This window comes from Eschscholzia californica, unplaced genomic scaffold, assembly GCF_041429995.1.
Source record: "Eschscholzia californica isolate CP2 unplaced genomic scaffold, dmEscCali1.0.p SCAF_3, whole genome shotgun sequence".
In the NCBI taxonomy this organism is placed as follows: Eukaryota; Viridiplantae; Streptophyta; class Magnoliopsida; order Ranunculales; family Papaveraceae; genus Eschscholzia; species Eschscholzia californica.
In genome coordinates, this window is record NW_028238420.1 from 27,838,709 (window position 1) to 27,857,712 (window position 19,004).

General features: G+C 37.2%; 1 protein-coding gene across 1 annotated transcript; it reads left to right on the forward strand.

Moving 5' to 3' along the window:
- Nucleotides 1-18,099: 18,099 nt before the first annotated feature.
- Nucleotides 18,100-19,004, forward strand: LOC147549321 (uncharacterized). Its single transcript, XM_086671099.1, has one exon. The coding sequence runs from the start codon at nt 18,229-18,231 to the stop codon at nt 18,877-18,879; it is 651 nt and encodes a 216-aa protein (XP_086527225.1). The 5' UTR covers nt 18,100-18,228; the 3' UTR covers nt 18,880-19,004.

The window sequence follows — 19,004 nt, forward strand, 5'->3', positions numbered from 1 at the left end:
TTGCACGGGTTCCCTTGTCATAGGATATGGCTCGGAACAGTACTTGGAGATAGGTTACTGCGGGTTCCTTTGGATACAAGGTTGCATGTTCTCGTACCGCGTCAAGGCGTGCGACGTGTTATCCTATTCCATAAGGAGGATAGGGCTATTCAAGGAGCCAAACCTTGATGTGCTATGTTGGGCATACGGAGCTAAGGTAACTTATGGCACGACGGATGCTCCTATGCCTAATGTCCAGATGGTAACCGAGATGATAGATGTCGGATGCTTGAGACTAGAAGGCAAGATCCGCATATGCGGCTTGGTGTGCACTACACATATGTTGGTATCCTTTATAGTGGGCGAGAGTCTATGACTTAAGGAAGCGTTATACGGGACGGCACGAGCTATGCTCGTATGTTGAGACTGAAGGATATATTGCCTAAGTCTGAAGGAATGGTATCCTTCCGAAGGAGTGTCCTTCAACCAAGGTTCCAATGCGTACAATTTGGCGAATAGGATCTAATGACCTTACTCGGAAGATCATTAGTCCGGTCCAATTAGGGGTCGTAATGCTTAGCTAGAAGCCAACTACGATCGTCGAATCAAGGAGTTGATTCGCAGCTAACATAGACCGGATCCTACAAGGGTTACACATCAGAGTAATGATTTGAACGGAGAGAATTGACTAGAAGGATAATGGCAAATAAGTGGATTGGATCCATTATTGGTAAGTCCAGATTGATTCGGAGAAGTCCGAAGAGATAAACATGTCCGGGCCCGAAAGGGAGGCCCGGAAAGGCTTTAGGTAGGCCGACCATGTGATGGCCGGCCCTATTGCATAGGGCCGGCCATGTGATGGCCGGTTAGGCCCTAAGTGGGCCGGCCAAGGAAGCCCATAAAGGGCTATGTTGGCCGACCACTTTAAGTGACCCAAAGGAGGGTATTTTGGGTGTTGCCTTATAATTAGGTTTTAGGAATCCTAGTTTGTGTCTAATACCTCTTCTAGGGATTTCTATATATACCTAATTATACAACCTAAAGAAAGAGACAATTCTCAGCCAAGTTTGAGAGCTTCTCTGAGAACCTGAAAGAGTTTCAGAATATACATCTCAGAGAGAGAGAGAAAATGAGTTTTCTCAAGTATCTAGTCAAGAAGAAGGAGTTCTTCATCTCAACCTTCAAGAAGGTCCTAGCTGACTGAAAGGAGGGAGTTCAAGTCATTACTCGGTGTCTCAAGTAGAGGAGCTACACTTGGAGCTCTTATCTTTCGAATACTGGTCGGGATTTAGTTCGTGGGAAAGCGATTAAGAGGTAATCATCTTTCCAAACTAGTTCATTGGTATGTTCATGTATAGATCCTGGAAACTAGTGTTAAACATATAGATGTTTGAGATTCCGCTACCAACACTAGACAATTAGGTGTATGAGATACCCTAGTAATCCCCTACAGGGACACTATGGTGTCATGCCACGATATTAGTTGAGAACCAAGATGACTTGATAGTCGAGATGCTCCGGATATGTTCGGGAAGGCTGGTTATGTACTAAGAGGGAGTGCATAACGCCGCATGGTACGTTAGGATTTGTTATTCCGCACCATCGGCCCGGGTGTATTGAGCGTATTATGCCGGGTCGACCTAACGAGGGAAAAAAGCCGTGAAACTAGGGTGCAAACAGTTGTTTCAATCAAATGTAACGAAATTTTAACCAAATGCTTCTATAGGCGCCCCATAGTATTGCTCTAGGCGCTCAGCCCAAACATATCACCCGACTTTCTATGTTTATTATTGTTATATTCTAGATACCCTAATTTTTTTGGTATTCTACTTATTGTTTATTTTCTTTTGTTTCCCTTTTCTTAAATTAGTTGCTCCTTTTTTTCAGTTAGTTAATTAATTGAGAGAGATAGAGATTTAAATTTCTTTTTTTAACCTTTGCAAATTTTTTTTATTCTTTAGAAATAAATTAGTTATTTTATTTCTGAGAAGGACACAGTTATTTTTTTTCTTTAAATAGGTTATTTTATTTCTAACGACTATATTTTAAATTATATATACATATAATGATCATGATTATCATACAATATATGGAATGTCATTTGCAAAAATCTCAAGGATATTGTTTCCAAAGTTCTTTTATCTCTCAACTCTTTAACAATTGTTTGTTTTGGATTTAAAAGATTGATTTGGCCATATAAAGTAGTTAATAACATATTTGAATGTTATAAATATCATTTTGACTATATTTTACCTTTCAAAACCAATATTTTGACTATATTTGATCCTCTAAAACACTATGTTGAGAGAGTGGACTGTGTTCTTACATTATGTTGTGGTACATTAAAGAATTATTTGAGTCCTTGAAGAAAAGAATTTAAATCTATGAGTCAGCCAACTCACCGTGTGACTAAATAAGTTCAGGTTCGGGTTGGATTGGACCATAATATTTGTTTTAGAGGTCGCCCAGACCGATCTGTGTAAGCGGGTCGAGTCGGGTCGTGTGAATATATAAGAGGATTGACCCGACCCATCTGTTATCATGCACCTACTCTGGCTGGGTCAGCCCAACTTGTTTGATGCCACTAAGAAATAGGGAGGTAAGGGAAGAGAGATTGGAAATCATACAAAAATCGTAATTTTCTATCTTATTTAAACAAAAAGGGGAATTACCACTTTACACCATGTTTTGAAAATTGATTTACTAAAATCCCCATGTTTTTGTAAGTTACTTTTTTCACCTGGTTCCGTTAGATTTAACACCACAAAACTGTTAATGCATGCGAAAAAGTCAATTTCCACCCTTAAATTTCAACAAAAAAACACTAGGGGTGATTTAGTAATTTCCTATATTTGGGTGATTTAGTAATTTCTTATGTTTAGGTGATTTAGTAATTTCCTATGTTTGGTATAAAAGGAATTGGGATTTCAAATCACATTAGGGCAAAATTACATTTATTCCTTTACCAGCGAGGAAAACAATGGCATTAAAGTTGACTTTTCTCTCTATAATCCTTTACCGACTTTGATCTCTATAATCAGGTTAGCATACTGCATAATCTTATGTCTAAACTGTATTTTGTTAAGATACAAAACTCAAAGAGGGATCTTGATTGTTTAAATAGGTTAGAACTTAGAAGAGATGGAGAAAACAATTATTAGGTTTGATAGGAACATATATCGCTAAGGGTGGGAATCGGGCGGGTTCGGGCTCATGATGTTCGGGCACGGGCGGGTTCGGGCGGGAGACTAAGCTACCTGATCGGGATAGGCGGGTAAACTTGAGCCTATTGGAGCCCGCGGCCCGATTATGCCCGAGTGCCTGATCGGGCTCGGGCGGGTCGAGTTTCGGGTTTTCCCAAAAAAATATTATATTCTTTCAATGAAAAATAATATTTATAAAAAAACATAATTAAACTTAATTAAAGAAACAAAATATTCATCAATAATCTTCACCAAACCCTAATCTCACCAAACCAACACCTCCATCAATATTCTCACCTCCATGAAGAAATCAACCATAATCGGTTCCATGAAGGAATCCTTTGTTATTATAGCGCTTCGGTTATAATTATTAGTATTAATAATTTGGCATGTGATATAAGCCAAGAAGTGATGTGAGCTAAAACATTTTGGTTCGGACCAGCCTAATGAAGTATTTTTACCGTTTTTAATATACTAACAATTACTTGTATAACTAATAAACCATCACTAGTATGAGTGTATGACTCATTAACCTAACCATGTATGCGTACAAAAACAATTATAGTATGAAATCCAACATAAGATCTAAACAAGGTGGAGAACTTTCTGTTGCAGTGGTTGGAATTTAGGTAGTTGGTCGGTTGAAATACCAACTGAAACAATTTAAATCTTTTCATTGCTTCCTAGAAATGGCAAGTAACTTGAGCTACGTGGTGGTCAATCATTGGTTGTGTATTTCTTCTACCTACGTCATTCTTGCCTAATTGATCTCGGGCGGCCGGATCGGGTACTACTTCGGGCGGGTGGATCGGGTACTACTTCGGGCAGGCGTATCGGGTGCTACTTCGGGCGGGCGGAGAGATTTGGAAAAAAAAGAAAAAAAATTTAGAGAGAGGAAAAAAAATTATTTATTTTTTATGTTTGAAGGTCGTCGGCTGAAAAATTGGTCGGTCGGCGACCTTCGCCGGTGAAGACGATGGGGTGGTGAGAAGGTTAGGTGGCAGAGAAAGGTGGTGAGATAAAGGAGAGAGATGATGACTGGTTAAAGGTGTTATAACGGAATCTGAAAAAGGGGGTCATCTGGGTATTTTTGATAAAGTAGGGGGCTAGGCAAGAAGCTGGTCACAAAGTTGGGGCCTATTTGGGAAATAACCCTTTGATCTAAGACTAACAATCAGTAAGAATAATTTCATCATCAACTTTAAGAAAAAAGAATAAGAAGAGGAATAATTTGAAGATAGGGTTGAGTACTTATTAGAAACCTGAGTGGAATTGAAGTTCAATGAAGAGAAAGTGAAGATTTAAGCAAAAACCCAAAAACCCTAAAGTGAAGTTCAATTGAAACCTGAGTATAACTCCTCTTATTTTCACAATAAATACTTGAAATCTGAGTAGAAAATTTCCCAAATTAAACCTTGCTCTCCAATTCAAATCTGAATAGAAAGTTTTCACCTGAAACTCCTCTTATTTTTCATGCCCTAAACGAATCTAGAGAGATGAAATTTAGAAATTGAAAAAGAAGAGATCCTCAATTGAAAGATGAATCTGGAGTTTAGTGTTTAGGCACGGTTTGGTTATTCTAACACTTTAAAATTGAGTTAACTTCTCTAAATCTCTATGAGTTATTTTTAATTATCTATTATATAAATCAGGTTGAAAAGTGTTGATTGGGACAAACATTGGAGATAAATCCGACCGTCCGTCCCAGATCAATACCATATCGACCATTAGATCGTTCCCATTATAATGAGCATTATAATTAGTATTAATATCAGTCTTCAAATCAATAGTTGGATCATTCACATTATAATGAGCGCTATTTCTATCAGCTTTCAAATCAACCATTGGATCATTCCCATTATAATTAACGTTATAATCAACCTTTATAATTAGATATCAGCTTTCAAATCAATTGTTGGATCATTAATATCAACCTTAAAAGTTATTTTATTAAAGTACCAAACAATCTATAATAACCAATCAACTGTTTGATTTCACTATGCTCTTATCTATTATAATAAAACAACTCAGTAGTTATTTAGGGATAAGTCTGGTTGTCTATTTTATTTTAGAGATTTAGTTGGGAATACATCTGACGGTTGATATAAAATCTTTTTTATGTAGATAGACTAAAAAAAGAAGGGTATTTATGTAAATTAGTTAAAATTGGTTAGAATAACTACTACCACATATCTTCCTAAATTGGTTAGAATAACTACTACCCACGTATCTATGTAAATCAGCCAAAATTGGTTAGAAATGAATAATTTTCTCATCTTTACAGTAGAAAATCGTGGGAGAGAAATAACTAACCCACTCTGACGTATCTTCCTAATTTCTCTCTCAACCGACTGACTATTTGACTTAAAATTGATATTCTCTCATTTCTTCTCCAAGTTCTATCTCTACACCATGCTTTCTATCTCTCAACAAATTTTATTTAAAAAAAGAGCAACAACAGAATTCTCCTAATTTTTTTATCCAATCTTTCTTGTTAGTGATTTTTTTATATGTTCTTCCTTCACGTAAAATTCTTTTTACATAAAGGCGAAGCCAAGAGGGATCTGTCACGTCCGTAGGACACAACTGAAACCTAGTTGAATTAAGGGATTAGGGGCCCGAAGCATCATTTTATGGCGCCCAGAGCATATCTCCTTCAAATCTAGCCTTCAAATAACGCATATCTCCTTCGTCTCTGGAAATTCTCTAACGCATATCTAGCCAAATTCTCTAATGCATATCTAGCCAATTCACGCAAATCATTAATCTCCCACAGATCATTCCTTTTTCCCCTCAATCTTTAACGCAAATCGTTACAAAATAATAAATTTTGGGAATTAATAATCCCTTAATTCAATCATCCAAATCTCTTAAAGGATTTTCACAATAAAATGTCTCACTCATCATCTAATTGGTAAGCTCTAATTCAATCATGTAATTAGTTTATAGTTCACCTCTTCTATATTTGTTTGTTGATTATAGATTATATATTATTGTTTGCTCATTAATGTTGATGTTTTTTTGATAGGTTTTTGTTGCTAGGAGATCATGTTAGGGTATTGATAGGTGAGTTCATCTCTGTCTTTTTTTTTTTTAACAGTAAGTGATTAGGGTATTGTTGATGTTGTTCTAATCATATTTTGGTTTATTATGTAAGCTAGGATCGAAGATTAATAATTTTGAGCTCGGTAAGTTCTCCTGTTATTTTATTTGTTCAGTTTGTTTTCTATTTAGCGAAGATCAATTAAAGTATTTATTATATCATATTTTAATCAGGATACACACACAATATCGTTGGAGTAGAGATCATTTGGTTCAAGTCAAAGACTCTCAAATTGGCCAGAATAGTTACTTAGGCTTGATATAATTTTTTTCTGTCTCATTCTATGTTTGTCTAATTTATTTTATACATATGGAAGATGTCATGCGTTTGTTTGATTAGTTGTCTAAAAAGAATTAAGCTACTCCCTCCGACCCAAATTAAGAGTCTCATATTGGGAATCTAACTTATTTTCATATTTTATCTTCTTCCATGTTTGCCCTTATTTATTTTATAACTTTTCTTGAAGTAATTCAAAGATTACAATTTTCATTCTAGAAACATACGTAACCATATTAATTTCTCACTTGATTAATCCAAAGAATAGATTTGTTCATTGGAAAAACAAGTTTTTGTATTGAAAATTATCAAATGTCTTAATTAGCTTAATTAATGCACCATATATTGGAAACATATAAGAAATGGAATTTATGGAAAAGTAAGGGATTTTATGTGATATATAAGGAATGATACTCTTAATTTGAGACATCTAAAAAAGGAATAGTGGACTCTTAATTTGAGACGGAGGGAGTACTATATTAGGTTGTGTTGTGTTGGGGCTAGTTTGTATTCAAAAGCTTTTAATTGTTCATGAAATTTTTGGAAAGTTCTTAGATACATGTGTATGTATAATACTCAGAGTCTAGGTTGTCTAGGTTTTGCAACTCATTCAAGTTGGATAATTTCTACAGTACATATTTCACAAAAAAATTGTTGAATGATCATGTCTGGGTTTGAAGGTGCGTCTGGGTTTGAAGGTGCGTCTAGGTAATTTTTCGATTAGTAAAACACGTGGGTTGAAATTGTGTACATTTTAATGTGTTAATTTTCTTACACGGTTAATGGTGTTTTCAAAAAATAAAACGTTTTGATTTGGTATTTGAATTTAGAGTCATGGTAAATATAGAGTTATGGTATTTAGGTGATTGTCTATTTATGGTAGAAGTTGGGAACATTTATTGATTTCAAATGGAGTATTGAAATCCGCTTCGAAGAATTTTAATTACCTGAGAAACAATTACGAGTTATATCTAGAAAAATACTCTAATGTTCAGAAGTTTTTAGAGGATGATTCGTCTATACCTAAACATCATTTCATGTTCATACCCATAAATGAGATTGAAACGATGGAACCTAATATATTTGTTGATATACTGGGGATTGTCTCATCTATAAATGTCACTCAACCTATAACGAAGAATGATGGTACTCAAACGGAAAAAAAAAAACTTTGTGGTTAAAGGATAATTATGGCTATACTGTAGAACTGACTTAATGGGGTAAATGTTGCGATGAGGAAGGTCACAGGATCCATCAAATGGTCGATTCAGGAGTATTTCCAGTTTTGTCTGTCAAGTCCGGAAGAATTTGTGTTTCAACGGAAAATCAGTGGGAATGCTCCCATCAAGTCAATTGTTTGTGGACCCAGATCTTCTAGAGGCTCGCGAAATAAAAAGTTGGTTTACCACAACGGGATGCAATTCTCCATCCATACCGATATAAAAGGATTTTCTAGTAACGTTGAATCCATGTCGTACCCATATATCCAAGATCAAAGATGATCAACTTGGAACCTCTGATAAACCAGACTTCATCACTATCAATGCCGCAATTTCATCCGCCAAGACTGACCACTTCGCTTATAATGCTTGTCCCCTGATGGACGGAACCCGCCATTGCAACAAGCAGGTAATTATGATTGACGACTGTCAGTGGCATTGCCCTAAATGTGACAACATTTACTGAATGCAACTTGAGGTACATCCTACAGTTAAAGCTACAAGATCATTCTGGATGTCATCGTCGCTGACACTGAATCTACAAAGTGAAGTTAATTCATTTTATTAGTTTTACTGGTTTGAACTTTTACCTTCCCAGTTAACACATTCTAATGTTGTGCTTCTTTCGATGTCATTGATTACAACTAATTTGTATTAATTTTTTGGGTTAATTCCGTTTTGACCCTCAATTTGTGACCAACTCAGGTTTTGTCCCCTATAAGTGTCTGGTAGTTCGATTTGGCTCCCAAAGACCAATTTTTTTCCAGAAGTACCCTTGGGGGCCATAATAGAATTATTTCAAAAAAAAAGTTAAAACCATAAATGCCACATCACCTTTTTCTTTCTCTTCCACTTCACCCTATCTCTCCTCCATCACATCTCCACCTTACCTTTCTTCTCCGGCGAAAGGTTGCCGACCGGAATAAAAAATTCTGGCTAGCCACTTTAACTTTAAAAAAGAATCTTTCATTCTCTCTCTTCCTTCCTTTCTTTTTTTCTCTCTTCCTTCCTTTCTTTCTCTCTCCTCCTTTCTCTCTCCTTCTTCCTTTCTATCTCTTACACTCCCTTCTCTCTCTGAAACCTCTGGCGAAGGGGTTTCCTTCGCCGAAGGTCCACTCTAACAAATCTTCAAAGGTTTATTAGAGATCTGGTCGAACAGACCTTCGAAGGTCTGTTGGAGTAGACCTTCGGCGAAGGAAACCCCTTCGCCGGAGGTTTTAGAGAGAGAATGAAGAGTAAGAGAGACAGAGGAAGAAGGAGAGAGAAAGAAAGGAAGGAAGAGAGAGAAAGAAATAAAGGAAGGTTATCTTGGGCGGCCACACTTAAGGGGGAAACCCTGATTAGGGTTTTCCCTAATAAAAGAGTTTTAACTCGATTAAACTCTAATTTTTGTGCTTATCTTTTATGTGGGACTTTTTAGGATTCCTTATTTAAGTGGACTCTACTAAGGTAATGCCTATATAAGGACCAGTTATGAGTTCAAAAAAGTGTGGATTTTCTCAGAAGAAAATCATCTCTCTTATACATCTTAGAGAGAAGAAGATTTTAGAGGAAAACTTCCCATTCTATCAATCAAAGTCTAGAAGAAGGAGTTCTTCATCTCTACCTTCAAGAGGGAGTTCAAGCTATACATTCGGTATCTCAAGTAGAGGAGCTACACTTGAAGCTCTTTACTTCCGAATACTGGTCAGAATTTAGTTCATGGGAAAGCGAATAAAAGGTATTTTTCTTCCTTCTAGTTCATAGATTAGTTCATGTATAGATCCTGGACAACATAGTGTTAATCATATGATGATTGAGATTCCGCTTACAACACTAGTAACATGATTAGGATGTGTATTAGATACATGTAATTCCCAACAGTGGCATCACGAGTCGTTTGCATGAAACTATCTTTGGCTAGAACGAATTAAATTCGAACTTTAGATTGATAGATATAATTGTTAGAATAAAGATTCGGACAAAACTTTGACTAGTTTGAATAAGATTTAAACACAATCAAACATGTATTTGAAAGATTTTTAATGCATGGAATAATTAGATTTCTTTTTTTTGTTTTTGAAAAGGGTTTTCGAAAACGGATCTAACGGATTAAAAATTTTGAAAAGCGGGTTTCAAAATCATGAATTTCGGGTGGTGAACAGTGCAAAAACAGCAGCTATCACCATGAAAATAGTAGGAAGAAGAAGAAAAAGTCGATTGGTTGGAAGGTTTTTTTGAAAAATCAAATAACCCACATGGTCGAACCGGCCAGCTAGTCTCGGGAAAGCGTCCCAAGACCGAGAATCATGGGACAAGAAGTCCTGGTCCGTGTAGGACCGGGATTCCTAGTCCATTCGGACTGGGAGTTCGAGATTTTTTAATTTCGAACATCCCAGACGCGTCCTAGACGCGTCTGGGAAGTCCCAGTCCGAGATGTACGCATCTTGGACATGTCTGGGAGTCCCAATTGGTCCGGGACCAAGGGCGCACGTCCCGACGCATCTAGATGCGTCTGGAGGCTTCCAGACGCGTCTAGTACGTCCATGCACGTCTCAGACTTAGAGTTCGAGACGGCCATGCCGTCCACAGCACTGGACGCGTCCATGACGTCTCGGACTTAGAGTCTGAGACGGCCAAGTGCTATGCTAGGACGCGTCCAACACATTCCAACCGAGACTGGCCCAGGGCCATGTCGTGCTAGGCCGCGTCTAGGACACGACTAGCACGTGCCAACCGACACGGTCTAGGACCCATTCCCTAAAAGTCCGGACCATTGACTAGCTTGGCCAAGACTAGTCAAAGGACCTTTTTACCAAGTTTAACTTGAGTCTTTTCGAGCTTGACTTGGGCCCATTGGGCCTTGACTCGAGTGGGAGATTTTCTTAATTTTTCTTCCGGTCACCCGGGCCATCCGAGAGCCCAAAACGGAGTTTTTCCAAAGTTGATTTTAGAAATCATTATGGAAGAAATAAAATGAACCATTAGTCCGAATTTTACGAAAATAGACTTAGAAAGCCCACTAGATATAAGAATGTCACAATATCCCACTATTAGCTATACGGAACATAGCAAAACCTAGAAACGAATCTAGGATACATACTTTATTTATGATTGTCATATATTTTGTATGTATATATGTGAATGAGTAGAATAGTATTGCCTTTAGTTAAGTAATCGATTCTTGTTTCTAAGCACAAACCAGTATGTGCCCGAATAATATTTAGAGTATAGGGTCTAGAAAAGCCATTGATGAATCGAATGATGAGATCATGATTCGAGTGGGAGTAATCAATGGTGGTTCAAGGATAAAAATCCAAAAGAACCATTAGGCGAACAAGAATTAAACTAAAAGATAAAAATCTTTTAGGGGCTCTACTAAGGTTTTAGACAAAACCTTACGAGAATTCACATAAAAACTTACGTAAAAGTCACGAATGGTTACGATAGAGTTCACGATAACGCAAACTTGATAAAATATGTAAAAATCCCTAAAAGGAATTTTGAGTATAAGCCTACCTAGAAATAAGACACCTGTTGATCCCTTGTTCATCGATGGTTAGGCAGGAGTTGACTCGTTATTTTTGGGTAGTATGGTTGTTAGGCCATCCTTGCTGAACCGTATTGTGGATGCACAAGTTAACGATGAGTGGTGCCAGAAACAGGTTTCGTTAATGCAAGAAACTAAAACTAAGTTCAGTACAAGACAGGACGGAGGATTGAGGTTCCGAGGGAGGTTATTTGTACCGGCAGATACGGTCTTGAGACGGGATATATTAGACGAGGCACATCGGAGTAAGTACATTGTTCATCCTGGTGGTAACAAGATGTACAAAGACTTGAAGAGGCAATATTGGTGGTCTGGAATGAAAAAAGATGTTGCTGAACATGTAAGGAAGTGTGAGGTGTGTCAGATGGTGAAAGCAGAAAATCGACATCCGTTGGGACTTCTAGAACCGTTGCCTATTCCAGAGTGGAAATGGGAGAACATATCGATGGACTTCATCACAGGTTTATCGCGTTCGAGTCGAGGCTTTGATGCCATTTGGGTGATAGTTGATAGGCTGACTAAGTTGACTCACTTCTTACCAGTGAAGACGACAGATAGTGGAGATCGACTGGCATAATTTTACATTAGGGAGATTGTCAGGCTGCACGAAGTTCCAGTGTCTATTGTGTTAGATAGAGATTCATCCTTTACTTCTCGGTTCTGGAAGAGTTTCCACGCTTCTATGAGAACATCATTACACTTTAGTACAGCCTTTCACCCTCAGACCGATGGGCAGACATAGAGAGTCAATAAAGTACTCGAGGATATGTTACGGTGCTCGATACTAGATCTTGGTGGTAGTTGGCAAGATTACTTGCCCTTGGTAGAGTTCGCATATAATAATAGTTACCAATCTAGCATTGGCATGGCTCCTTTCGAGGCATTATATGGGAGGCCTTGTCGATCACCATCATGTGGGACAAAGGCAGGAGATGCTAAATTAGAAGGACCAGAGGTGATTCGGGATACTTCTGAAAAGATTGCGTTGATTCGGAGTAGGCTCAAAGCAGCTCAGAGCCGTCAGAAGAGTTATGCTGACAAACAACTTAGGGATTTGGAGTTTATCGTTGGAGATGAGGTGTTATTGAAGGTGTCACCTATGAAGGGTGTTTTACGGTTTGGTAAGAAAGGAAAATTGGCTCCGAGATACATTGGACCTTTCAGAATAGTTGAGAAGGTAGGCAAAGTAGCTTATCGTCTTGACTTGCCTGCAAGCTTGGCAGGAGTGCACAACGTATTCCATATATCGATGCTTCGGAAGCATGTGAGAGATGAAGAGCAACATTCAGTTATTGGTTACGATGACTTAGAACTCCAACCACATGCAACATATGAGGAGGAACCCGCTCGCATCGTTGACCGTAGAGAGCATGTGCTTCGTCGGAAGACTATTCCCATGGTCAAGGTTCAGTGGAATCATCACAACGATAAAGGAGTTACTTGGGAGCGTGAGGATGATATGCAACTCCGTTATCCTCATTTTTTCTCTCGTCTAGGTATGTTCAATTTCGAGGACGAAATTTCCTATTAGGAGGAAGATTGTAGTGCCCCTACTATTTTTATAGGGTGTTTATAGCAGGACCAATTTAATACCCCCCCTTTTTAAAACCCTACTACCCCCTTATTCTCATTCTCCTTTTTTTTTTGGCCAGCCATGGGGTTTTAGAAAGAGAGAGAGAATATGTGGGTGAGGTTGTGTTGGATTTAGATTTAGCCAAGAAGAAGAAGAGGAAGAAAGGGAGATCAAGGTTGGTGTTTTCTTTGGTGTTCTTCGTGTGGGAGGTTTTTTGCGTTCTTTTTCTTGGTGTTTGAGGTAGATTTCTATCTCTCTAGGGCTTGAATAGCCATTTTTATAGATAACCTAGACAAATTAGATAACACTACAAACCCTAGGTTTTAGTATTACTTGAATATAGTTTAGGGTTCTTGACACAAATGTATAAATTAGAAGTAGTAGATCCTTTATTTCTACATACTCATTCTTAGGTCACTTTAAAAGGAAATTTGGCAAAGCAAACGGCAAACAAGTTGCCAAAACCAAAAACTCATCTTCTTACTCCAAATGTTTCTACTGTGATGGCATATGTGATTGGAAGAGAAGCTGTCCCAAATTCCTGGAAGACAAAAAAAACGGAACGATAGTTTCCGCAAAAGGTAAAAATGTTAAAAGTTGATTCAATTAAATACATTTCCCTTAAAAGGTATTGGATACCTAATGCTCATTTCATTATGAATGACAGGAGCAAGTGGGAGCTGAGTATTTAACTGACAGGAGACGAACCTGTCAAAGAGCAAAAGAAGCAATGGTTGCTGAAAAGGCTCAAGAAGGATTTTAGTCTCTTATAGACATTACTTTTATTAGATTTTAGTATTTTCTTTTTCTTTGAACATCTTCGCTAGAATTGATTTATAAGAAATAAAATATTTGGTTTTGATATTTTATGATGTTCTTGGAAAGGTGCTTATTCCAACTTACAAACATTAATACCAATCGATTCAATTAGTTATTCTAATCTAGTCAGATAACTAGGATGAACATGAAATTCGAAAGAATAATCATGGCTCAAACTATCTGGTCTGACAAGATCTCTTATGACAAAACAGAGGTCAATTAATCACTAAAACTTATGTAAGACATAAGATTATTGTTAATGTGACTAGAATCAACTCGAACTTAGAAGAAGTTTTAGAACCTTAAACTAAATCCAGTAAAATAATCAAAATGACTGAATATCTTGATAAGACCAATAATCTCAGTCATAACAAGTCTTCTGAAACGATAGTGTCTAAATACAACCTGCATAACCACTAAACTCATAACTGCTATAGAAAATGAAAGAATACCATGGTAGTATGGATTTTAGAAAATTCTAAAATAGTCTTTTATTTAAAGTCTGAGAATTTCAGACATAATTTCTTCTTTATAAGAAGAAATATGAGGCTTTTCCTCACAACATCGAAACAAAATTAGATTGTTGCTCTCGATGGCGTCTTCCTTGTAAGGAGTCGTTCAAGAAGACAAGTGGGAGAAAATATTCGAATCTGATTCGAACCGAGCAACAGAAGAACAAACTAGGAGTACGAGAACTCACCTAGTAACTTCTTACAAGAGTTAAGAAGATTCTACGACATTGCTCAAAAACCCCAATGAGTCTTCAGAAGACCAACAAATACTATAGCAGAACCAGACTCTGAAAATTGCTAAGAGTCAAAAGGATCAAAAGTAAGAGTTGGAATCTAACATTCATAAAGGAACTCAAGGATTGATTTTTCTGAAAGAATAGTTAGAATCTTGTTTGACAAGATGGTAAGTGGGAGTGAAACAAGTTTGTTTTAAGTCTTGTATGTGAAACATACTAGAATTGAGAAACAGTTAAAGAACTGACTCAATAGGACACCGGACGAGGGTAAATAAATAAATAATTAAAAATGGGCATCGTAATCTATATAGTTATAGATTAACAGATGATAAGACTCTTTCAAAAGAGGTTTTGAAAAGGTCTAATTAGAAATACTCTTAGAGAGAGATTCTACCCATCTCTCATGGATCACTGCTAAGCAAGAACTTAAAAATTGAAGGTTCTGATGAGCGAAAGCACACATGAGGGAAACACTTATGTCACGAGACATGAGATCGAACACGGGAAGGCAGAAGTGTGCGTCATGCTTAGCGACTCAATCCCGAATATTTCCAAAGATCTCAGTGGGCCAAGATCTTAAGTATTTAAGTAATTTGGGCTTCAAAAGTCTCAAAAGGAGGAAACGCCTCCTACAGAATCTATAAGCGTGGACTTATAAATATCTAAGATACGAGATAAACTCAAACAGAAAATCCTAAATTTCCAAACTACCGAAGAGTGGTCTCAATCCCGAACAGTGGATCTAAACCGCTTCATCCACACCGTCTATCAACATTCGATCCAAAACAGCCTATAAAAGGACACCAAATTCCCTCGAAGAAGGTTCGTTGAATCCACAAACTCCACGGTTCAATCAATACTCATTCTTTACTAAAAAGGGCAATCTGACTGTTTTGAGCGTCAGAGAGGTTTCCGAACTCTTTACAGGTTTCCCCTCAGGTTTTCAAGAGCAGGAGCGGAAATCAAAGACGTAAAATCACTCATTCAGACGAGATTCAGCATGAAGTCTCTTTTCTCTTACTGATTCCAAGGTTGACAAATTTTGACATTAGCAGGTTTCACCCCAAATCTAGAGGAACGTAGCGAGGTTCAACGTAGCAGTCTCATTATTCTGACTGATTCCAAGAAAGATAAATTTTGATATCAACAATTTAAGCAAGAAAATCCTCATTTTCTCCAAAAAGTTGAAACCACAATTATTCAAAATAAAACCCGAAACCAACTAACTCGTCGAAGTTAAACGGTATAAATGTGGCATTTTGACGCCACATCACAGCTAACGCATGCCTCTTCCATATAAAACTTGCTTAATCAGTGTCACTTTCTCTATCCATCTCCTTCTTTCTCTCTTTATCTTTCTTTGAAAAACTCCCGCGATCTCTCTCTATCTACTGTAATAAACGTGAGAGAAAGAAAACGGGAGAGAAGATTTCCCCAAATATGGTGGCCAGTCCGCGTTGATTTCAACAGTCTTTTGATGCAGTGCTTCGCAGAGTAGCAAAAGATTATAAAGAAACCATTCGATTTGCACGCGCTCATTTGATGTCCGTTAGATTTGAGGTGTAGCGACTCTTACTATTCAGCGCGCCGCACACTATCAACGCTTTAGAAACAGGATATACCGTGCGTTGCAGCCTCGCGAATATGGTCAGGCTCTCGGCTGGGAACACGCCAGGTAATCCCTCTCTGTTCCGTGGGCCTAAAGACATCCCGAGATTATACCGTTGGTCAACAATATTTTACCTAAATTACCTGCTATATTTTTCTCGTCTAGACTCTGATCTGACTTCCCTTTTCGCCGTTAGGTTTGTTTTCAACTCTAATTTACATCTGAGTACCAATATTAGTCGATATTATCAGAATGTCTTCATCACCAAATAACCGAAATACCCCTTGTGTGTCTTTCTTTCGTTTTTCGCGCTCAAATCCGTAGAAGAAACCTGTAAGAGAAACAAACAATTTATTAGAATAACATCTCGAAATAGACTAACTAGCTAAAGTTAAAAGATTCAGATGAGACATTATGTGGTTGACTAATATCAGGTACACCCCATCGTTTTCAACTCTAGTAACATATGGAATCTGGGGAATTTGAAATCAGTACACTTGAGTCGAATTTTTTTAATAAATTTAGCACGAGACAACTGATTCCAACTTCGTATGTTGCTAGAGTTTATTTCAATATTGGTATGCCGAGTTTTGCTTACCAATTCAGCCTAAACTGACATATTACAAACTTCAAATTTTATACAAGGTTGAATAGTGTCTGGTCCCTCCCAAATGTTATAAACAAATTTGGTTAAACCAGACCGAATTACCCGTTGTACTGCACTATCTTTTTTTAGTATAGCCAAAAAATATTTCATAAAACATGTAATACTGTGTTAGCACGTGCATAAATCGATTTAGTAGAGTCTTTTGACGTAGTAGTTTCGAAGCTTCCTTCATCCATGGCGGGTTGCAAAAAGGGCCATACCTCTTGGACTCTGAGTTTAAGAACAAAAAAATGACATGGTGCACGAATTAGGTGTTGAGAGGTCGATTCTAAAGCTCGCCGACATATGACCTTGGAGATTTCGGTGAGAATAAGAGGGGTGCTTAGGGATTTTAGTTTTTGGGAGATTTCGGTGAGAATAAGGTTGAAAGAGAGAAACTAATGTGGGTGAAACAAACCTAGTCAAGCAGTTCATGGGAGATTGCGAGTGGCTCTTAACAAAAAAAAAAAGGTCCCTATAAAACTTGCCTTAATTTGATTTGCTATCCATCACCTGCCGGATTAAATTAGGCCGCGGCTTTGGGGAATAAAGAAAATTCTCCGGAGAATAAATTCTCGAGGGAATCCAGATTTTTTTGAAAGTTCTCCGGGGAATAAATTTTTATGGGGAATACAGAATATATTTTTTTGAAAGTTCTCCTCCATCTCATCTGTTCTCTTTGCCACTTCATCTTCTCGCCACCTCATCATCTTCTCCTGCGAAGGTCGTCGGCCGGCTAATTTTTCGGCCGACGACCTTCAAACATAAAAAAATAATAAATTATTTTCTCTCTCCTCTCTCTCTCTCTCTCTAAATTTTTTTCTTTTCTCTCTCTCTCTAGAACAGATCTAGAGTAGACCTTGAAGAGAGAAAATAATTTATTTATTTTTATGTTTGAAGGTTCGCCGGAGAAGATGATGAGATGGCGTGAAGATGAGGTGGTAGAGAGAGGTGATGAGATGGAGAAGCCTTCTAAAATTTGTTTTATTTTGAACTCTCAAAATTAGAAGCCCCTTAGCATAAAAAGAAACATAAAAGTCAATCTTATTTGACTAATTTTAAGAAAAGCCTTTATTCCCCAGAGAATTTTCTTTATTCCCCAAAGCCGCGGGCTTAAATTAGTACCCTTTTCCACCCCCACCCGGGAAAACACCAAAATATGACCGTTGATCCATAAAAACATTAAATAAACAAACCAAAAAATATGACCGTTGATCCATAAAAACATTAAAATAAACAAACCAAAAAATATGACCGTTACATTTTTCAGGCGTTTTACAATTTCAAATACTCCCTCCTCCATCTTCGCTCAACAACAAAGTGAACAAATCTCTCTCACACTCTCTCTCTCTCTACAACAATCTCAGTATCTGCTCTTGCTTCCTAGTGCTCACTCATACTTCCTGTTTTATAAAACTTATCTTCATTTCTCATATATATTTATTTATTTATTTCATTTGATCATTTCATTATTCAAACTTCCTTCATTTCTTTTTGTGAATTTTCTTGCTTAATATCTTAAAATGGCTGAATTGAAAGATACCCATGTTGTCGAAATCCCAGTAGATGAAGAACATCAAGAGAAAAAAACAACCCTTTCAGTAATTCAACAACACCCATTAATGGAGATTTCGCAAAGTCCAGGCCATTACTTACTTCTCAAACTATGGCAAAGAGAAGAAGACTTATTTGGTCGTCGAATTTCCACCAAAGAAACTAGATTAGATAACATTAGATCTGAAATATTTCAATTATGTTGTTGTTTCTTTGCATTTTATGGGTTTTTCTTAACTTTTTTATACACATCTTCAATTAATTCCCATGACCATTCATGTAAACAATGGTGGTTACCTTCATCAATTTCTGCTTTTACTTCTTTAATTCTTATCTCTTTAGTTCAGATGAAACTTTATAGGTTTTGGAAAGTTTCAAGACAATTACAGAGAGAAAGAAATGATAATAGAACACTTACTAGATGTATTCAAGAATTGAGAATGAAAGGGTCAAGTTTTGATTTATCAAAAGAACCTCATAATGCAAGAAAATTGAAAAGCTCAAGTGTTGAAATCAAATGGAGACCTATTTCTTGGTTTTCTCAGTATTTTGTTACCTTTTTTCTTGTTTTTGTTACAGGTTTGATATTTCCTGCTAGTAAGTTGATTCTTTGTACTTGATTTGATGATGATATCAAGATTTTTCGATGTTGATCTAAGATCTAATTGAGGTACTATCACTTATTACAAGTGTAATCTTTCTTTCTCTAAATATTGTCCGGCCACGTACCTAGGGGCTTTAGCTA

Coding starts and splice junctions, on each gene's coding strand:
- LOC147549321 (XM_086671099.1), top strand. CDS start 18,229: ATGGCTGAATTGAAAGATACCCATGTTGTCGAAATCCCAGTAGATGAA.